The 23,296-nt window shown below is 41.6% G+C and overlaps 1 protein-coding gene across 1 annotated transcript; it reads right to left on the reverse strand.

Annotated features, from left to right (window-relative positions):
• Positions 1-1,801: 1,801 nt before the first annotated feature.
• On the reverse strand, positions 1,802-21,132 carry LOC103368641 (uncharacterized). The gene is made up of 5 exons (XM_008297064.1): positions 20,584-21,132; positions 13,716-13,797; positions 13,045-13,559; positions 8,941-8,994; positions 1,802-3,137 (listed from the first exon to the last, which is right to left on the reverse strand). The coding sequence occupies exons 1-5, from the start codon at positions 20,650-20,652 to the stop codon at positions 3,012-3,014; spliced, it is 846 nt and encodes a 281-aa protein (XP_008295286.1). The 5' UTR covers positions 20,653-21,132; the 3' UTR covers positions 1,802-3,011.
• Positions 21,133-23,296: the final 2,164 nt, after the last annotated feature.

The following is a 23,296-nucleotide window of genomic DNA, read 5'->3' on the forward strand; positions in this document are numbered from 1 at the left end:
TTCTCACCAAACCCAGTTTTGACGTCAGACTGTTTTTTTTTCTCTCTTTTGAGCTCCCTCACAGACACAAAGAGCGTTTCTCTGGGTATGATCTGGCACATAGAGGCTCGTGGTCTGGGTTGCAGATCTTTTGCTGTGACCTACTAATCAGGGATGGAAAGCTAGCTTCCTTTCTTTGAACGCATGAGAGGAGTCCAGTCCCTCCACCTGGCAGACTCTTCTCACGTACTCTCAATAAGACAAAACATAAATCTGCACACTTGGTTCCACTCAGGATGAAAAGCTGCTGGAATTGGAGATAAGAGAAAAAGGTTGAAGGCAGATTATTATTCACAGTTACTGCATTAAACTGATTAGATAGTTTAATACACTCATCTTTACCTAAATTAATGTAAATACATCTTAAGATTTTGCCGTTTGGGTTTTTTACTTTCCTTCAAATTTACAAAGCTGAAAGCTTGAGCTACTCCCTCCCATAGAAAACACTGCTCCTTACCTGCCTGAAACACTTGTTTACCATCAACATGTAACCCATTTTCATGATGCCAGACATGTCACTTCAAGAATCCTGAATAAAAATCTACACTATATCACCATAGTGTCAAACACGGGCCCCCCAAAAAAGCCCAACTGGGGAAACATGCAGCCAATCGTGTTGTTGGTGACTCTATACACTGACCATTACGATTGCAGTCATGGCTCTCTCCCCGTTCATTCAGACAGGAACCTGGTCTTGGTCAACAATAACTTGCCCGAGGACCTCATCAAGATGGCTGCTGAGTGGAGAGAACCTGCCGACAAGAACTTTGATAACATCTGCCTAGCAGCTAGTTTGGCACACGTTAAAACAAAGCAGCTTCCTCGTAGTCTTCCATTGTTTCCTCATTATGATAAATAAGCAGCATTGCATCACTTTAGTCATGCCAGCTGACCAATCAGAGCAGACTGGTCTTCTCAAGAGGCAGGCCTTCAAGAGACTAAAGGGGGCTAAAAGGCTTCCAGCGGAAGAAGCAATGTACAGTAGAAGTAAAATAATGTGTTTTTGAACATTAAAGTATAGATTCCAAAAATAAAATGATGCATCTATAAATGTGCAGAATATAGACTCTTTAAAGCAGGGGTGGGCAATCCTGGTCCTCGAGGGCCACAATCCTGCAAGTTTTAGATGTGTCCCTCTTCCAACACACCTGATTCAAATGATCAGGATCGTTATCAGGCTTCTGCAGAGCTTGATGATGAGCTGATCATTTGAATCAGGTGTGTTGGAAGAGGGAAACATCTAAAACATGCAGGATTGCGGCCCTCGAGGACCAGGATGGCCCACCCCTGCTTTAAAGTGTAGTGGAAGGCTGCTGCAGAGACAGTATTACTGCTACTTCGTGAGCTGGAGTAGCAAGGGTTGAACACCTCGAATTTATCTGGTGTTGTGTTTTTTGGGTTGTTTTTACTAAGTATAGTTTATGGTGACTGTCTAATAAGCACACCAAATCAATTATCAGGACATATCTGGGTCTTAAGCTGCTGAATGCTCAACTACATTCACCAAGCACTTACACTGGGGTGGTAAAAGCAAAACAGTGTAGTTAAAAAAAAAGGTTAACACACTGCTGAGCTCAACAGAGATCCATATATGTGATACTTTTTTATGGACCTTTCATTGTTAATGTAAAAATACTGCTTTCAGCGTTTAGTGTTTGTTGAAATAGGCTGTTTGCTGTATGCATGATGGATATTCCTCTTTGATTTCTCACCTTATACCTACATATTATATATACTCTGCACAAAATAAATAAAAGTCCCCTCCTAAACAAGAGGCCACAGGGCATTTATTGATTCATTTTTTGTGCAACAAGGGACGAAAACATGTCACAATGTTACATTCACTTCGGCGAAATCTTACAGTGGTGACATTGTGTTTAATCGATTCGTCAGCTCGTTTCGACGGCTGAGAACTACCTCAAGTTTTGTTCAATACAACAGGAATGTCATTTCAAGGCAATAAGAGATCTTTAGAAACACTGGGATGTCTTAGTTACACCAGTGGTCCTCTTCTACCTAGAAAGTAATGAGGTACAATATTGGAAAAAAAAAAAAAAAAAAATGGCACACTACAAGTAGGCTATGCAGAACACAGCACCATTTACACTTGCCAAATGTGCAGCAAACTATTGTCAGACTTTCTTATTTCCACTCATCTCTCTTTCTGCAAAAACAGTGGAATTCATGCAAGGAAAGAGGATACAAGTACTTAACTTTTGACCTGGACTACAAGTGACATATTCATTAAGAAACGTACATCATCATAGGTCAAAGGTCGTCTATTGAACTACAGTCATATATGTTTGTTATAGCTCGACCTCACATGACCTGCGTATTCAATAACACATCCAAAGAAGTAGTTTTTTTTTCAGACAGACAAATGTGACCACTGTCTATGTTCATCTCAACAATAACAAGATATCAGATGGCTCACCTCGCCATGTTTAGTATATGAAGTTACCAAGAACCTTACAAGATGTCCAGTAATCACATCAAAGGAAGAAACCCTGGAACCATTTGATTGTCTTACATGCATTATTTCCCTTGAATATTGATCCAACCTAAAAACTAAATTCAGGTTTCAAAATGGTCGGTGTTGTCCCTTTGTACCACCCCTGGTCCGCTAGTCCATGTTTGTTTATTGATCATTCCTTCTCCAATCACAGGATCTTTCCAGGGACAACTATATGCAATACCTGAAGGATCCTTAAAAACGTTGTTAGGCCTTTTTTTTTTAATTCCCCAAACGGTCCTGCTGATTTGGAGAGTGAGGATCAAAGTGACAGGGTGGGATTACCTGAGTGTGCAATAGCTCGACCATCAAACTAATGTCTTTCTAGCGGTCAGTTTCATAACAGTCACTCCTTGGTTTCGCTGCAGAAGCCACAAAAAAAAAGCAGCCGTCTGGGAATGAGGAGACGGGGGGGGCGGTGAGAGAGGATTATCTGGCGGGAGGGGAGGCATGAATTTCCTTATGAGCAGGGAGGATCCTCAGACGGGGTGAGGGGGCTGCAGGGGGGCACTGTGCTCAGCGAGCGGAAGGCGAAGATGGAGGGGTCGTAGGTATATCTGGGCGGAGGACGACTGCCAGTCAGGTTCTGAGGACACAGAAAGAGAGAGAGAGAGAGAGTGTTCACGGAGCTGTCAGAAGTAGGTGTTTGGGTTAATCCCGCCTTTGAGCTTTAGCGGATGGAAATGGTGAGGATTACCTGCCGTCCTTGACTTACAGTGTAAGTTACTCTGGCTGCATTCATGTCAACTGTGATGTAAGGTATTCTTTTGCTTTGCAGCATAAACGTGCATAAGACGAGGAGAGAATTTATTGAAAACCTAACGAGCAGTGGTGGAAAATGACTGCCCATCATTAGAACATTTTCACACAGATTTTTTATTTTTTTTCATTTATGCTACAGGTTCAGTGACATAAATGCTTTTCCACTTGCAGAGACGTTCCCCCTGTGCGCCGAACCTCGCTTCTTGTAGCTCCACAAGCCCTCTGTCTAAAATTAGCCCTGGTCATTTTCCTCCCTACAGGAAACGACAGGAAATGACTGTTGGATTTGGCAGTGAGGCAGCACTTTCTCCAGAGCCTGCAGAGAGGGAGCGAAGTTTAAGAGAAGGTGCGCTGAGACAGATTCGCTGCAGCGAGCCGATCCCATGGAAAAACTGGAGAGAGCGTGTTTATATGGACGGCTGTGTCGACCAAACACCGCTGTGACAAGTGAGACGGACGCATCCCCGCAGCTGACTGATTCCGCCGAGATGCTAGAGAAAGTACCCACCGCTACTGGAAAAGTACCCGCATGACATCAGCGCACATGAAGAAGTCCTAGTTGGAGTGCGTATGAGGCTACAGGTGTTGCTATGACTTCAGCCAACATCTTCAGGGATTTAGCACTGACAACCGAGCCACAGTAACTCAGCAACAATTCCCAACACCACTTAGAGCTGTCGTAGGGACCGATGTTAATATAAACAGGCAAAAAAAAAAAAAATGAGACATGGAAAAACAAATCACATCCCAAGAACAAGGTACAGTAAACTTAATAGATGGGAACTGTGCTAAGATGTTCTCCATATGGTAGCTGCATGTCGGTCCAAGTGTGGGGGAGAGTTTTACATCAGGTCCCTACAAACGTTAACAACCCTCACAGAGCCGTCCTGTGTCCACATCTGCAGTAGAACAGACGTTTAAGGCCCCCGAAGGGTCAAATCGAGTACAAATCCCTGCAGATACCAAAAGCAGTAGTAGGAAAGTTAAGGTAAATTCCCAGTAATGCTGCAAAAATGTCTTGTTTTAGAGATTTATTGTTATTATAAGTTCTTATCCTTCATTGAGCCCCCAGCTGGGGAAATATGCTTCATTGCTTTCTTAGCAGGAGCTAGGTGAGAAGATTCATACCCCGCTCAGAATGTACAGCGAATGTAAGGATATCACGAGTAGAGTATGAGCTTAGTTTAGCATAAAGTCTTTAAGGAAGTCATCTGGCCAACAGAGACAGTTAAACAGGTGTCATTTGCTTTGCTAGCTTGTTCTCTTTTACTGTGGAGAAAAGTTAACAGTGGTACAGTTAAAGACACGATCATTCCCGAAGGACTTGTAGAACTCGACAGCAGAGAAAAACACAGTTAACCATGTCAATCAGTCTGCCACATGAAGTTTTAACTAACTGTGATTTGAACAGAAAATGTAAATTTAAAAAGATGGTCATGAGAGAAGCAAACTAAGGCCTCTATAAGACATGCATTTATTTCCATTCATCTTAACGCTTCTTGTCTGCACAACCGCTTTTGCGTAAAAGTTGCAATAGCAACGTCACTAGGTCGGACATAGTGACATTTCGGCACAAGTCCGAATTGCATGCAGTCACATAACAGGCAGCCACACACAAGCGATGTACTTTGAATTGTGTCAAGTGACCTTCAGTGCCGATATTGATCCAAAAACATTAAGTTTGTTGCCAAAATCACAAAATACCCTTTTCCAATCACATTCCTCTACAGTTTCACATCTATTACAAACTGAAATGTCCATAATAACAAACATTCACTACACTGAAAACAGTGTCTGTTACAGATCAGAGTTCAGTTTGTTGCTTCCAGCTGTTTGCAGGAGTTTTTCCTCTGAGTTTATTAAAGACCTGCAGCATCACTATCCATATGACCCTCCCTAAAACAACAGTTATGTGCATTTACACACAATGAATACAATAATTCTTTGTAAATTATCCCCAACATGGAGAAAGGATTTATGAGGATCCAACAGCAAGTTACAGTGTGTGCTTTTCTTCACCTCAGTCAGGTCACAGTTTATAAGCTGCAGTTATATCATGGACTACATAGTGGCCGTCCTCTGGTTGAGTCCTAAGCTTCGAGTATCAGAGAATGAGGAGCTTTGTAATGACTAGTAAACAACAGACAAGAAATGTTTTCACAGCACCCTTTTTTTCCAAACAATCCATCCTGAAATCCATGGCTAGTGTGGTCTACTAGATAATACTGTCACAGCTCGCACAGCCAATAGTGTTCAGCTGGCAGTAAGCAGGCCGACAGATCAGCTCACCACCAACAGCGCCAGCTCAGTCATCCAACCTTTGCCTTGCAGGTCAGAGGTCTCACTGGAAACAATTAGCAACAAAATCTGTCTGTGCTTAAGTTCACAAATACACATGCTAGAGCAAAAACAACCTTCAACGCTCTAAATTCAAAGAAGCTTCTGCTCCTGTCCTGTTTTTATTCACTGTGGGCTCATTTCTCACTGCAACATAAAGTCATGCACCACGAGAAGTAGACTGACATTTTTGTAGCCTCTACAAACTAGGCATTCATACTACAACACACATCAACGCTAAAGAGATATTGCACCATGCTGAATGTATCTTCAAAGTTGCTAACTTGCTCAGGTAAGTTTTATTTTCCTATCTATCTCTGTAACTTGTTTGTCTTTCCTCTGCCTCGTCTAAACAAAGGCTGCAGAAAAGTCCCCGAATTTTTGTTCCATGACTGTTGGTAAAAGCTGACTCACCCATGGCTTGTTGGAGAGGAAGGAATTGATTTTTTTAACAGAACTAGAGTAGATTAGATTCGGTGAAATTTTCTGGTGAAACCATGCATCATGCACGACTACTTCAAGGCACATCGGAAAGTTGAAAATCAGATGATTTGTTCTGCTTTTACAGTTCTTGCCTGCAAATTTTGGCGATTTTTTGAAGTGTCTTTCAAACTTTCCGGCAAGTTTTGAGTTTTTCTCAAAGCTAAGCTAACTGCTAGAGGTAGCTTCATAAACGAGAGACAGATGTAGTAGATGCAGAAAGAGTATTCATCTTCTCAACCAAGTTGCTGTATTAACATCAGTTTGTTCTTATATTTCACGGTCATGGAGGTTGCCCCAATCAAAAACCAGAGGACCGTGCAGTATATTTTCCTTTAATTAAGGTTCCCCCTTCACTCCGTCCATATTTGCCCCATTTGCCTCAACTCAATCAATCTTCGCCCTCCTCTCCGCCTATTCTTTACGCTGGCTGAAACCAGACGCCATCACTCTTGCCTGCTACAGCCTGGGAAGCTCTCATCAATACACTCTCCTATTCACCTCCAACCCCTTGAGGGGGAAGGCCTCAGCAGCAGCAGCAGCAACAGTGGCCAAATCTGTGTTTTCCTACTGCTTCCACATGACTCCCCCCTTAAAACACTCACGCACGCAACCACCAGCCCCACCGACCTCCTCAACCCCTGTAACAACTCCCATGCTTGGATGGTTGAATCCAAGTCTCAAAGCTGGGGCCCCATCCAGATCCAGTGTCTGTTCTGGATCCTGGCCAGGAAACCGAGGGTTGACAGATAAAAGTGGGAAAGAGAGAGACAGAAGCGGAGATGTAGCAGCGGAGACGAGATGTAAGAGAGAAGAGAGATGGGAGGCGCACAGTACGGAGTGACACAAAGGGTAGAAAGAGTCAACACAAGCCTCCAAATGGCTCATCAATCCAAAGACTCACTGTGTACTCACTTCAAGAAAAATCTACGAACTGGAACAAACCCAATGCCCACAGACGTCACTGACGAGGACAACAACACTACCAACTACACCAGTGAGAACAGAGGATAATGAGCAATATCTCTATGTATCAGTGGAGCTAAACAGATAGCAGCCGGCCAGGCTATAAATGGAAAATGACTCCATCCCTGGAAATACACCACAAGGGAACCGCACACACTCCACCTCCTCTTCCTCCTCCTCAGCTCTAGCTCTCATCGCCACTCTCTTCTCCTTCCTAAAACCCTCAAACATCATCCTCAGTTTTTTTTTTGTTTTTTTTCTTAGTACACATTTGTACTCGCCATACATAACTAACTGCATACATGGAGGATTAAAGTACACAAGAAGACAGTTGCTGTATGTGTGTGTATACGTAAACAAGTGTGTGATAAGGTTCCACTGACACTATCCCACACAACGTGATAATAACGTCACTTTTCTCACCACACTGTGCATCCTTCTGGAGTGCCCTGCTCTGTGCCAAGATACCGAGGCTTGTTCCAGTCGACTCTCCAGCATGCTTCCCTTACCCGCCGCAAACAAAATCACCCCAACGCAGTTACAGTGCTGAGTTGGTGTATGATTAGTGGACGTTGTGTTTGGAAACCCAATTTGCAGGAAGATCAACTAGGACGCAGTCTTGGGAAAATACCTTTGTGTTGACTGAGCTATTTAGGCAAGCAAATGTGCCCCTCCAAGACCACTAATGGGACAAGTGGAAAGCTGGGCTATTAAAGGTTGTTGAGGGAGATCAAGACATCAAACAAACCTGGAAAGGAAAAAGAGCGTGTTTTTCTTTTTTGTGTCTTAGGGTTAGGTATCATTGCAGTAAACACTCTTTAACTGTTTGCAAAAGGAAACTGACGGTGCTATCAGATACACAGACGTCTCAGGCATGGCTCTGTAGCTAGCAGGGCATGGGAACAAACACTGTAGCCAGATGCTGTCCCAGTATGCAGTTGGATGGAGATCAAGGTGCTGGCGACAAGACAGGCCAGGCTGTTCACGGGGGCCGAGCAACCTTGCAACCTTATCACTGCTGTAATGGATACCCTGATCTGGACTGCCTGTTATCAGTCACATAAAAGGGGAAAGTCTCCGTATGCAAGTATGTGTGTGTGTGTGTGTGTGTGTGTGTTTATATTATTTGGCCATTACGATTTTATCTATTCACTTGCAAGACTCACAGAGAAAACAAGGCCATGTTGGGGATGAGGTGGCATGCAAAGACTTAGAAAATTAACATAATGCTTCAAATACATACTACAGGGCAAACCATAAAACTGACATTTAGGATTTTATTAATAACTGAACATAGCATTGACCAAATACAGTCGTGACTCGATAATCCGACGCTTAACAATCTGAAAACCTTGCAATCCGACAGGAAAAACGAATGGAACCCATGAAAAATGGCCTTAACATACCGACAGCCTTGGATTCCGACTCAGACATGATATTTTATGTCACAAATTAGGATAACGGTGTATTATCTGAATTAACAATCCGACAGATTGGCTACGTTCAGACTGCAGGACTTAATGTTCAATTCAGATTTTTTTTGTGAAATCCGATTTTTTTTCGAGTTTGTTCACATTTCCAATTAAATACAACTTGTATGTGATCTGCTGTGTGAACTTCATACGACCCAAAAGTGTCCCGCATGTGCAGAGGAGGACACAATGACGTCACATGCAGCAAGCGTGCTCAGTGTTTACGGAAGTTAACATGGATGGTGGCGGTGGAGCGTATCCGCCATTCCCCTGCCCCTGCCGCCGCCGCCACCGCCACCACCGCCACCACCGCCACCACCGCCGTATTGTTTCTTTTTAATAAGAAAGCAAGCTGAATAAAATTGAACTCACCCGAATCTTTATAGTCCGCGTTTTCCCTCCACAGTTCTTTTTCAGCAGCATTTTCTGTGGAGAACAAGAACACACAATGACAGCTATGGAAGGGCACACACTTGCTTTCTTTCAACATAAAATATTTTTGCAACAGTTTCTCTGGGAATATGGCGATCCCAAAGCGATGGAAAAGTTCTGATACTTGTGTAACGAGAACACTTTGTCTTGTACAATACACTTCTTGTAATGTAAGTGCCTGCAGTGCATTCATTTGTTTGTGTAAACCTCATTCCAGGCTTATGTGAATATTGATCATATTTGAGCATATTACAACATTCAGCCATTTCAAAACCATTATTTGAACAGTAATCTCTCCATTGCAACAGAAACATATGACGTGACGAGAAGCGAACGCAGGCAGTCAATTAGCGTTGAATCGGTATGATCGAGGAAGTGAGGCAAATCCAGCTGTCTCACTAAACTAAACAGTTGGTCAATGAAGCTTATGCAATATCCTGTCTCCCACTCCCCTCCATGTCCACGCAGCTCCACTATTCTCAAAAAAACAGTGGGGGTGGAGGGACCACACAATCATCGAATTGTCTCGAGTTGGGGAGGTAGCTTCCAAGGGGGAAGGGAGCACAGGAAAGAATGGAAACACAAGACTCCTGCTGTTGTGATGTGGGAGAGAGCCGGTGTGCACTTGCCCTCATGCTCACCTCCTGCCAACCCTTATCTTCTTTGTATCGGTGGCACTACAGTCCATTTGGGTGCAAGCTGCTTGAGCAGGACTTTTAAAAAAATGGAAATCTGTCCTCTGTATGTAATTGAGCTTCTAAAAAAAAAATGCTTAACAGAAATACATTTTTTCATGTTTTAGGAGTCCACTGCAAACTTTCAATGAGCCTATCTCACCCGAAATAAAGTGATGGATAATTTTGTCCTTTCGGCCTACACATCCACCACTCTGACGGCAGCAGAATCATTCTGTCCACCACCGCCGCCCCACACCACGCTCCACTTAAGATATATGCACACACACACACACGTCCAACAGGTCGTGACTCGCCAGCTAGCTAGCTGTTTTGGCTGACTGTTGTTCATGTGGAACACAGAGGATTTTAAAGATTTTGTCTGTGTGTGATGCTTGGACAATAACAATTTATTCAGTTGTTTCAACAACTTAGATTAGCTTTTTATATATGAAACCCGCTACACAAATAAAGTTGTCTTGGCTTGCCTTATCCAGTCTAATCCTTAGTGAGAGCTATAATCATTGTTTATGTCTTAATATATAAAGTCAAATCAGATGTTGAAGCCAAACTTTGAAAGATCAACACAGATGATTTACCAGCACTTCTGAATACACTGCTACATAATTGAGCTTATTTTTAAAGCATGAAAAGCCCAAATAAAACTGAGCATGATGACTAATACGAGACATTACATCGCAAGACAGTCTCAGCCAGTTGGTTTTCAAACTACAATGTAATGAGCAGAAACCAATAGCTGTTTCAAAGGCAACGTTTTTTAAAACTATTTTATGCTTGTCTCCAAAAACACCTCCACAGCAGCAGAGCAACAAGTGTGTCATATTGTTAAACTTTATAGAGATGGACCATAGATGGCATATTTCTCAAATGATCAGCATCTGCCGCACGAACTGTTGTTCTTCTATGGTAATTACATTAACAATGACGCAGCCACAACTGCACAATTCAGCATGGATTAGCCTGCATAAGGGATTATCAGAGACTAAAATAAAACAACTCGCTGACCCTTTAACCCTCCCTTTAAAAAAATTATGAGATACATTGTTTTAGAAAGTCTTGGATCTAGTGCCCAGGTATAAGGAGCACAATTAGAATTTGTTTCAGTGTCCTTCCAACAAAATTGTTTGGATTTGTTAAATCAAAATGACTAAAAGTTTTCTAATGCGACAGATGATTTAATCATTTAATATGAAAATATTTCTCGAAATTGTTAGCAGAAGTTTTGCTCCTTCCACATCACAGATAAACAATTATAAAGAGAAAACTTCCCAAAGTAAACTAATACACTAAAACTAATCATTTGGGAGCACTGCACTGGCAACCCATTAGAGGATTAACATGTGCTCTACTCCTTCATATTCATCTCATATCACACAGAATTTTCCTGTATTTTACATCTTTAAATAGCATTTTAACAAGAACCAAGTCAGTCTCTTTTTTTTTTTCTTCCTTTGGTTTAACCCCAGGAGAGCGTCTGTAGAAGGAATTACATGGTGCTGGTGTAGAACTTGAAGCAGACTTTGTGACTGGAAGTTGTCCAGCTAAAGGGTTAATGGGAGACTCTGGCTGTGTCTGCTAGCTACCTCTATAGGCCCCCTTTTGTGTTCCCTGCAGCACCTCCCATTCCACTTGACTGAGTGGGCACACACTCTCACACACACACTGATACAGCTACAAAATCAGACAGGAGGATGTACACATGCAGACACAAACAGACAGGCAGGATGATAGATGCATACCCCAACCACACACACACTCACACAGAGACACACACTCTCGTTCTCTTTTTTTTTTCTCCGCACCCCTCTCTTTGCTGCCCGCTGTCTCTCATCATCTGTTCTTTCCCTCTAAAAACCCCATGGACATATGGACCCCTGAAACCTGCAGTTTCTCTCTCTGCAAACACACACACACACACGCTCAACAACTCACGACACACACACACACCGAGACGCGCACACACACCCTTTCCCATCCGTGATGTGGGCCAACAAGTCTATTGGATTTTAATGATTAGTGGACCAGCTTCTCCATGACTCATTAGTGGCTGTCGTTTTTCTGTTGTTTATTTAATCCTCTCCTTCTGCCTCCACCCCTCCATCGTTTCCCCTCGCTCACCAGCCTTTGTGAGAAACGAGGGCGGACATCTGCCGTCCGTGCCTCCCTCTCCTTCATCCCTCTCCAGCCGGACCACCGTGGTGGCGAGCGTCCGGCTATGGAAAGGGAAGACTTTGTTTGTCTGCGTGAGCGTGCACATCTTGCGTGGCCGTGTGTGTACGTGTGTGTGTGTAGTCATCATTGTATTTTTGGACCAAAGCCTCGACCCGAGATCGCTGTTTGATTTGCTCAGGGGGGTAGTTTAACGCTCATCTGCTGTTTTGTCTTCTAACCATTCCCAGTGTGATGCCCATATTGCCATAGTGTTAAATATTAAACTGCATTACGAATACCAAGAAATATACTTCAGCTAATGGTGAAATTGATATTTTGAGACAAAAAGTCATCCTGCACTACTAAGACAAAATCACCACGCAACCTCGTGTCGTGTAGCACAAGAAAATACATACAGAGAATGATGATAATCTATCAGATACTAAGGACCCAAGGAACATCATGGCTAGGAGTGGGCGATGGGGCCTAAAGATCACAGGAGGATCTGTTGTAGAATCACGATCCACAATCTGAATCACAGTCACAAAGATTTTTATCTCTAGCTATATACTTTTACTACTATGAATTTCGATGACAACATGTGACGTGTGCCTCAACATGCATTTACAATTCAAATACAAAACGTACGATATGTACAAAATATAACGTATAGTTGCTCAAACTATCAACAAAACCTAAATTATCTCTACCTCAGCAAATAAGTGCACTACAATGCTACTTCAATGTAACAGTAATGAGAATAATACAATATTGAGTGTGTACTGGTCTTATTCTTTTTGGGAATTTGACATAAATTAAATGTTCATTTTCTACATAAACATTTTGCCTCCAGTAGAATATATTACACTTCCACTTCTATTTACTAGTAAAGAATCTGAGTTCTTCCATGGCTGTCATATTGTTAATGTGTTACTAATGTTATGTAATCATAAGTTAATGATATAAAAGATTAAATGTCCTAAGCTGAGTTAGCAGTGCCTACACACTGCAGTGTTCACCCATGGTCTAGTGTGTTGGACAGAATGAACAACAGCTATTTCTAAACCTTTCACAATAGGAGGACCATAATAGTTTTAAAGTGCTCAGCAAACGTCATGGTTTTCTGTCTGTGTTTTAGCACAGGGGACATTTTGGCAGAGGCCCAGTGCTCTTGGTAGGTAAAGCTTGGACTACTAACCTGTTGCATTTTTTCTAAGTCCAGACTGGGTCTCCCTGGCTCCCCTCCATAGCTGTGCCGATACTTTCTGTAAGGTGCTGACTGGTCAAAGTGGGTCAAAATGATGGGCCGTGCAACTGGTTGTACCACCTGCAGCTGAAATCGCATAGGGGGTGGCCTGAGGCTACGTGGTGGGCTGGAGCTGAAGAGTACAGGACTGGGGGAAGCGGCCAGGCAAGCACCAGGCTCAACCAGCGGCCTGGCGGAGGCAACTGGCGACCCACAGCCACAGAGGTCCCGCACCTCCTCATCACTGGAGGCGCTGCTGTGGTGATCGCTGTGGCGCTGGGGAAGCGCAGACACCCATTTCCTGTTGTCACCGCAGCTGATTCGCTCAAGTTCTTCCTCTGAAGAGTGACGGTCCAGATTGGCATCTAAAAGGAGGCGGAGGCGTCGTAACCGGGCCGGAGAGAGAGGACCTTGGTTGTGCTGCTGGCTGGTGGCCAAGGGGGTGAGGGCACAATTTCTCCGTCTCTCTAGAGGAGTTGATAAGCAGAAAATGTCAAAGGAGAAGGTGGAGACATGGTTGCATAACAGTCCAAGTTACAGACTTGAAACATCCAGTTGTAATCACTAAGTGAAAATCATAATTTATTTGCAGCAAAATGATTTGGTTGGCAGTGGGCACATACCTCTGTCAATCTGTGCAAGCTCCTGGTTCTCCCCTTCTGAGTCATCACTCTCCCCTCCCTCTCCACTGCCATGATAAGAAATCTGGAAAAAAGGATTCAGTTTGCACTGTAGGTCAAATATAGCATGGTAGGTTAACCCCTCACATTCCCTGCTGTGGTAATCATCTCTTTTCATCATTCTTTTGTTTATTAGCTTTGATTTGGATAAACTGTGAATAAGGTTTTACATTTGGTTGAACAAAATAAAAGATCAGGATATCGGCGACGAAGAGTCACTGAAAAACTCCCTCATTCCCAGTTAAGGAGCTCAAAAATGAACCCAGTAAGGACTTGAATATAGTTTATCACAAGTATTTGAACAGATTCAAATTTGCACAGATTCCCACAGAGTTCAAATAAATAAAAAATGAAGCTTTAACAATTGTATTGGTTTTGAGTTCTGACTCGTGTAATAAGTGTTCAGAGTTTGCCACAATAACAGGCCGCTAATCTGCAACACAGACGTCATCTATGATGGACTTACGAGAAAAAGAACAAAAACCCATAATTCAATCTAAATATTGCAGAGTGATTTGTATAATACTGATGCTAACAAGAGACGAGCACAAAGTTGAGTCACAGTGTTGCTTAAGTGCAGCCTTCTTTTTTTTTTTTCCCACAACCTAAACCAGCCTGTCTCTTTAAAATCAATTCCTCCTCTACAGCAGTAGCAACAATACAGATACCCTGCAGACTGCAACGCTAAGAGTTAAGTAATGCGCCTCACACTCAGTAATTACCACTCTGAGGCTTCGCTGAGCAGCTGCCATCTGTGCTTGTGCATGTGTGTGTATGCTGACACACATTCATCCACACAAACATGCATAGTGTCCTCCCTTCCACGCTGTAACACACACACACACACACACAAACACACACCTCTTTTTTTTCTGAAGCTCTTCAAAAAAGAGTGAAAAGAGGAGAAAGGAGCCAGTGCTTCAAAGCCCAATAAGGGAAAGACAGTATTCACTTCATATTAAGTGTAAATGTTAATGCATACTTTCACAGATTGTCCAGCTATGTTGGTGAAGTCAGTCGGCTACATCACAGTGCTGTATGTTCCTTTTTCACATCAAATATCAACTATCAAATCTAAAGTGTTGCATGAAAAAAATCCCCAGGTCCTCTGTAATTCTTTAGCTTCCCAAAATGACAACAAATCAAACATATCTATGAATCTAATACTCCTATACATGTATTGTGCTGTTGACTTCAGCACAGTATCATATTCAGTTTTATGATGGATAACAAGAAGGCAAAGAAAGCACGATGACAGATGTTGGATGTTGGAATAAACCCAAAATAGATCAAAATAGGCTAAACACAAGTGTGATGATCTGACACTGGGATGAGTCTAGTGTTCTAGCACAGCACCCAATACTCAATTTCAAGGTATCTTTGAAAACAGAAAAGACATTTGGATAAGGCCTGAGTGCAGCCTTTTTCCAACTGTACATGAGCTGTGGGATAGGTTCTCAATGAACGGGCCCAGAGCCAGCATACAAGACAAAATGCCTTGGTTCTGGAGGAGTCTTGAGTTAAACAGCGTCACTTCATAAACTCACTGGAAAATTACACTGAGTAATAACTGTGAAAAGGAAATATATTTTGGCAAGTGGTTGGCTCAGAGCGTCAGCTACATTGTCCAGTAAAGTCGATTAGTAAGAATAAAGTGACGCTGGTGGGTCATATACGCGTTTTAATTTCACCCAGAAGAGACATGAGTTTTAGACAGTTAAATTTGTAGTCAAGCTGAGCAACATCAACACAATGACTACTTATTTTTACTAGAATTTTTACTCCGGCATCCACAGCTTTCATTTCTGTGGAGGACTAGAAGTTTCACCATAGATAAATCACTGTCTGTCCTACAAGACAATACAAATATCAGCTGACAATAATGATGTGGCCTCTCCTTCCCCCTCGCGTTAACTTTAAACACTTTAATAGATCAGATAACACTTAAAAAAATGTCAACCATGCAAATTATGTACGGAAGTGTAAAACAAAAACATGTGCAAGCATTTGAATAAGTTTCACTCCTAACACTGCTTTAGACCTTCCACTTTCTAGACTGAAAATCTGCTGTCTGACAGTTATCAGAATGTACAGAAATTGTTGTTTCAAATTTTCATCTGTGCTCTATGCAGTGTGAGTTTGTGTAAGAAAGAGAGAGCAGAGCAAGGGAACTTTGCATGTGTTCCTCAGTGAACCACATCTGATATGGTTACTGCTTTGGTATAGCTCGCTACAACAAACACTCGACTGTGTCTAACTGACATTCTGGTTAGACAGGATGGCAGGGCTCTGGTGAGAAAGGAGTTTCACCATCATACTGTACTGTTGCACCACATACTTCTAGAACATGGAGATAACGGATGTTTTTATGCAATTTTACCTGTAAATATACAAAGTCTACTACTAATAATGAAAACAAAATGTAAAGTCAGCGATTACACAACATTGTCTATCTATGCATATATAGGACAATATTTGTACCTGTTTGATTTCTTGTCATGTCACTTCCAGTTGTTCTTTCTTTTTTAAGCTCTTGTATAATGCTGTGGTTAAGCCTTGATTGCACCACTCCAACCTGTACGGGGCCGCCTCATACTATAATCCTCGCAACTAAGCATCGATACTACCCTTCCACAAGTGTCAGTTTTGGATGAAGAGTAGTGCAACTCCAATGTTAGTGCTTTGATAAGAAGCATAAAGCTGGCTAAAAAAAAAATACCAAAGCTGTGGCTGATAGCACATTTTTGGCCTCGTCACTGCACAGGTGAAATGTATAAAAACAAAATGCCATTATCACCTGCACAAGTGCACCAGAATATGTTAGGATCCTAGAATTTATGTTGTGGACTGGTAAAGGTCTGACTTGTGTGCTGTTGCTTCACAAATTTCTAAAAAAAGGCTTCCACTTGTACTCTCTAAGGAGCCGCACAAAAATCCTCTTTTTTTTTTTCAATAATTAAAAATAGTAAGCACACAATGTATAGATGACGCGCACAAACATAACCCAGTCAAATATTCAATCAGGACCACCCACAGTCACACCCTTCCCCACACACATATTAGTCATTAGCGCTGCATTCACAGTGAAAACCCACCATGCTAAAGGGTGAATGTTAAGCTGAAAACTGGCGAGAAAAGACATTTAAAGGCTTAATGACCCTGTACTTAGTGTACTAACCACAGCTATGTAATCACTTCTACAGTGATATCATTCAAATGTTATCTTCAAGTCTATCAATGATGGTTTTCGTCATCTCGTCCAGCAAATAAATAGGACTCCACTGCCACTTTGCATGACAAATATTCAAATGAGGTTTGAGGTGAGGATTTGGACTGCTAACAGCCACAAGAGCAGCATGGGGGTTGAGCATGGGCTGAGAAGAACTGCACCCAACTGGCTTGGAAGCAGATATTTTTTCACACTTGCAAATTGACCATAAAGTTTTATAACGCTTATGAATTCCATATAGAGGTCTGAGTTTTGACTGAAGTGGTATAGCCACGTTTGGAATGGTTTGAAATCCAAAATGCTGCAACAGAAAAGTGTAAACTTCAACACATTTGCTTACATTAGAGAATACCGTCTGTGATATGACATGCTGTGCACAACATTTATAGATAATTCAGGGACATAAGATGATAAGATTCGAGTTAATATCAATTGAAAAGTTTAATGCAAGACATCTGAGGCTGCACATTTGCACATATATTTCCTAACCTCTTGGTTTACAGATTGTGATGTCTCAGTTTGTGTTACTCTCTTATTTATTTATAATATAGTACCTATTAAGACATGTAATGGCAGGCTACTTGATATCATTCGGGGAGCTCAGACAAATAAGCAAAGTGACAGTGAGACTACATGAATAAAGCATAAAAACTGCTTTTGTGCATACATGCAAAGGCACACAAAGAGTTGTGTGTTTGTGTGTCAAGAACAGTTGAATGAAATCCTTGTCAGTCCCTTGCATCACTGAGCAGCTTGCTAAGCTGGATCAATGGCAATGTCACAGCGTACACACACACACCACCCAGTTCACACACATATCAGCTTTGCTCTGTCCTTCCACACTGTCATGGACACTGTCACACTCCATTCCCCTCCTCATAAAAAAAACACACAACCGAGGGTCAGACATGGTTGATTCTCTTTCTCTCACACTCCAATAGATCTTCCCTATAAAGTAGCCATAAGTAGTGTAGATCAGTGTAAGCTCCTGGGAACAACACGGTAACAGAACCTTAGGAGACCTTTAGTCCCCTTCCAGCTATCCTGAAATGGTCATTCTGTCCTCAATCACGTAGTGCAACAAACTTCTAACTCAAATATTATCAGTGAAAAGCAGGCCAAGGTTTATAACAAACACTCAAACTAAATCAAGCCAGAATCAAACTTCTGCTTTTATTCACCGCTATTCAAAACAATGAATGTCAATAATCATTCATAATGAAATACGGACAGAAGTGCAGTTCCCACCAGACTGTTAGCTAAAACAGATGCTTACAATACAGCACAACCCAACCTTGTTTGCCATCAGTAACAATAAAAAGCCAACTTGCAAATAACCAGATACACGCACCTTCCAACTTGCTGTCAGCACTTGAGCTAGTCTGCACCCTTTTAAATCAGCCAACAGCATTGTTATTTAGTTAAAGAGGCAAACAAACGATATTTGACGCATGACTTTACTTGTCATGGGGAGTACTACGCAGTCTGTAATAGCAGTTGCAGAATATGTTCTCTGGCTCTGGAAAGAACTTTGTAAAGGCTGAGGAAATAACCCCTGATGGTGTCATTAAAGTAATCTCCGCTGGGGTTTGGAGCCAGCTCATTTTTAACGGAAAGCCTGCACTACAAACTGTGGGTAAGGAGTTTGTACGACACCGGTATTCATCATGCAGGCAGTCCAAGTGAAAGAAAAAAAAAATCTGCTGTTGAGCTGTTATGGGAAATGTGGGATCCAGAGATTTTAGAGCTACACCCATACAAGGACTAAAAGTCTGTCTTTCACCAGTTCTTGAACTTTGTGGAAGTGCACTACACTCAGCCAAGCAAATACATGGGCCAATATTAGCTTACTGCACATATGCTGGCTGGTAACAAGAAACTGCAGTATGGAAATGCCAAACTAGGCTTGAGAAATTTAGAGACAGTGACATGAACACACACAGTTTTCCCACCAGAGAGCCCTGAAAGTAGATACTCCAACTGTAAAATGTGCCGCAAAATATACTACTTATCCTAAAAGTCTTGCATCAAGTTTGTGTTATGTGTTTATGTTAGGAAAGTTACTCTTGGCTGCTGTATCGTTGTCAGTATCAGTCTCAGAAATACAGAGTCAGGATATAAAATACACTGCTAACTTGGCTGGAGCACCCCGTTTACAGACTTCCTGACTGTTGCTTCACTCCCGGATCTCAGCACTTAACATGGTGAGTGCACTGTTACTGTTACTAATAACAGGAATTCTTGGCCAAAACTATGAAAACAAGAATGCAATAAACCATAATTATCCTTTAAAGTTCTTTCAGTCAAAGGTAATTCACCGGTTGGCACTGGCTGACACTTTTTTTTCAATCCGTCATGATGCAAGGATGCAGGTCCTGGAGCAGGTTTCGCACTGCCTTTTCCTATTCGGGCGGCGTAATCGGGGTTGTTTACAGCAAGAATTCCTTGTAAATAATCAGTGTAGGAGTTTTAGAGGCATGTGAAATAGTTTTCATTGGACTGTATATCAGTCAACCAGGCAACGGGCCTAGTCGCTACTCGCAACTCACTTTTCCCATCGCGCTAACCACTTCCAGCAGAAAGGATTCTAACACTGAACAGAGCAACAAACACAAACAAACGTAGACAATAGGGATGGCACACTTTCCCTTGTGTCCACCGCCAGGCCCTTTGAACGGGAGCACTTTGGCACAAAATGGCTGCCATGCGACTATACAGTTGGTTGACGCACAATAGTGTTGTGGATGGGGCAAGTTAGTGACCCATGCGGGATACAATTCACCCTTCTACTCACCAAAAAAAAAAAGAGGCATTATGCAAACTGAGCAGGCAGTAACAACTGAGGAGGGTTCTGTTGTGGAAAATTGGAGGGTAAAGATGTGCACGTTGGGACGATTATAGTTCGGAACAATTATACTGACATGTTTGTTTTTTTTATAGTATTTCTATGCATCTAAATGAGCTTCCATTACCAGTCCCTCTTTCTCACCAGAACAACATAGGCCGTCTCCCTGTAAGAAGAAAAACCTGGACAAGGGTATGAATGTGGCACTCAAAACAGATTATCCCCTCTGACACACAAGAGAAGCGAGGCCAATGAGTGCGGACACATTACTCCCTGTTTCCTCAAATGACAAACAGATGAACTACAGTTTATGAGTCAATGAGTGTCCATCTGCGAGTGGAAGAATGTGTTGACATGCAGCAGTGTAGGATCTTTGGCTTTCTTCATGTGCAGCCCATGAAGAGTGAATTCATCCTAACATGGTTATGAATGGGCTCAGAAGCAGGAGAGTGCCTCCAAGATAGCAAAGAACACAAAGTGAATATTTCCACAGAGGCTGAACACTATGTTGGACTGTGTGTGTGTGAGAAAGAGAAAGAGAAAGAAGGGCAATGTTAGTGAACTCAACAGTCCTCGTAATGTTTAAGCAAGTCACAAGACTGGAGTAAAGCCACGCACTTCAGAGGCAAGCTAGTTTCTGTCTTAGCTGCTCTGTATATGTGTTTTAGTGCCATTTAAGCGTACTGACAGCTGTGTTTTAATTGCAAGTATGCGAGTAGTAACTCAGTCAAACTTACCTTCAGTTGGAAAGGATGAATCTCATTGAGTGAATGTCTTCTGAGCTTCTTCGTGAGCGTCTTTAGCATTTTCTCTCGAGTACTTTATGGCTTATCCCCTACAATCAGCTCCGTCTGTATCACTGCCTCTTATGTGACGGTTACTTCATTAGCTAACATTTACACGTTTTAAAACAAGGCACACTTGACTTCAAACCAGCAAAAAAACAAAATAACACCGCCGTGAGCAGCCTCTTAGCTCCGAGTTAGCTGGTGTCGATTTGAAAAAAAAAGAAAAAACGAAATAGGTAAAAACTGCGTAGCTTGTTTTCAAAGGCTGGACGGAGCAAACTTGATATTTTCGAGTTCATTAGAGTCTTACGTTGGAAAAGTCTGCTGTTTTTTTTTTTTTCTTTTTTTTTCCTTGTGGCGACTCAACTCAACCGACACTTACTTCCGGAGCTTAATTCAAAAATGTGGTGCAAAAATAAAAAATAAAATAATAATAATAATATCAACTTGTTTCAGACACGCACACACGCACACTCACACACATACACACAAGCAAATGCACAGCGGCTAACACGGACACACACAGCTCTGCTTCAGCCCCGGCGTAAAGCTCTGGGATTGGCTGAGCCGCCGGGTGACGTCACGCTCCGTGCGAGGAGGCGGGGCCGAGAGTTAAAGCCACACCAGCTCTGTGTTTACTGCAACAAGCTACGCTCACATCCAGCTACTGCCACATGTTATGTGAATGACTTAGTAGTGAAGTTATCACACAGTTCACACATGTTAAATATATGTGACAAAATAAACCCTGTCTTTCGAAAAACTAAAGCTCACCAGCAACATTACAGTCGTCCTCAAATTCAAGATTCAAGATTCAAGCTTTGTTTGTCACATACACATTTAGGTATACAGGGTACAATGTGCAGTGAAATGTATTTTGTACCAGCATCCAGTTTCAATAAAAAGAAAAAAATAAAATAAATACATTTATGCCCTCCCATTAAAAAACGGGAAAAAAAACAGCTGTCACTGAAATAAGCTGAAATTGACAAAAGCAATAATAAATTTTTAAAAATTAAAGAAATTCATGACATTGCTTTTGAATTGTGGTTCAACAGAAATACATTTTTTAAAAAACATGATGGGACCTGTAAACTAACAGCCAAGACATCATCACCGAATAGAATAGAATAGAATAGAATAGAAAATCTTTATTGTTATTGTACAAGTACAATGAAATTTAAAGAGCTGTTCCCGAGGTGCAATATACATTATAAGACATACAAGACATATATTATTAAGACTTGATGAGCATGAACATGATTTAAAAACAATTGCCATAGCAGTTTGGTAGTTGAGGTGGTTATTATGACAACCGTGTGAGGTAGATTTTATATACATAGACGTGAAACAGTTGCATTCACAGTTCGGTGCAGGTTAAAGTTGAGTGTGATGACAGCTTTGAGGAAGAAGCTGTTCCTGACTCTATCATCACGGCAATGTCCTAAAAGAATACACTTTCCTCAATTTTGACTTTTATCTTTTTATTTGACTTTGACGTTTTTTTTAGTCGTATGTCTGATGTTTGAAGTTATTCACGATCTTGCGACCCTCCTCCCAGGCATTGGCAGTGCATTCAGGACTAGAGCATCTACTAGAGGCAGCTTTTGGTCAGTTTGTTTTCTCAGTTAAAGTAGTGGAGAAGTAGAATTGCATCTCCATAATTATCAGAGTCTCAGGACGTTTTGAAGTGCTGAAAATCAGCCTCAAGGTTTGGCAACAAAACTGTCACTCACCACCGATGGCTCCCTTGTATTTATTGTATTTACTTCTAACTGTGCATGTTTCCTGCAAAAAGTTAACAATTAAATTGAATACATATCTGTGCTTATAAACTGACAATGTTGCTTATTTTTTGTTTTTTGTTGTTTGTATCCTTTGCATTTTTCTTTTATTATGTATTTGGTGTTTCATACACTTGGTTTTCTTGGTTAAGTAATTAATAAGTTAATTTCAGTTTAAATAGTCAGTTTTTTTTTTACGTTTTTCTTTTACAGCAGACATACTGACTTTCCACAGGATGAGAGACCTACGTGTAATTAGAAATACTATTCATGGTAAATGATTTTCATTCAGGCCCGTAGCCTGGCTGACATGCCTTGCTGGGACACATACATGGAAATCAGACATCATTAACAAGTTAATCAGTCACATCTGTTCTTTTCCTGCTTTGACTGCTCAAAATGCACACTGAGAAAAGGGTCTGTAGTAACTCAGTCAGGCCACGCTGCTGACAAGGTGAAACTGAAGCATGTTATTCCAGCTACTCACCCTCTCTTTAAGCCATAATTTATACATGCAATGTTGGAAAAAGTGTTCAGACCCACATGGCAGGAACACACTGTTACAAGCAAAAGTCCTGAGCCAATAAAATCAATTGTACAAATTTAAAGTAACAAAAGTACTCAATGTAATAAAAGTGCACACATGGTGTTGTACAGTGGATTATTATTATTATTGATGTCTGACTGTATAAGCATCATTTTCCTTTTGATATTCTACTTTCTTACTTTAAATATTTGATATACCTTTATGTAGGATAATCTATGAATTTATAGCCTCACGCTGCTGTATGTTTTGTATGTAAAATGCTCCTTTGTTCAGTAATGAATGGTCAAAACTACACTTTTTCCCGGACCTCACATTTGCACTTGAATAGTGA

Source organism: Stegastes partitus, unplaced genomic scaffold, assembly GCF_000690725.1.
Source record: "Stegastes partitus isolate 25-593 unplaced genomic scaffold, Stegastes_partitus-1.0.2 Scaffold1182, whole genome shotgun sequence".
NCBI lineage: Eukaryota > Metazoa > Chordata > Actinopteri > Pomacentridae > Stegastes > Stegastes partitus.

Bases quoted from the DNA above. Each gene is read 5' to 3' on its own strand.
- LOC103368641 (XM_008297064.1), bottom strand. From the start codon at position 20,652: ATGCTAAAGACGCTCACGAAGAAGCTCAGAAGACATTCACTCAATGAG. The intron at 13,560-13,715 runs GTATGTGCCCAC...CAACTCCTCTAG, and splicing joins GCTTGCACAGATTGACAGAG to AGAGACGGAGAAATTGTGCC. The intron at 8,995-13,044 runs GTTAGTAGTCCA...TGTTCTCCACAG, and splicing joins ACTTAGAAAAAATGCAACAG to AAAATGCTGCTGAAAAAGAA.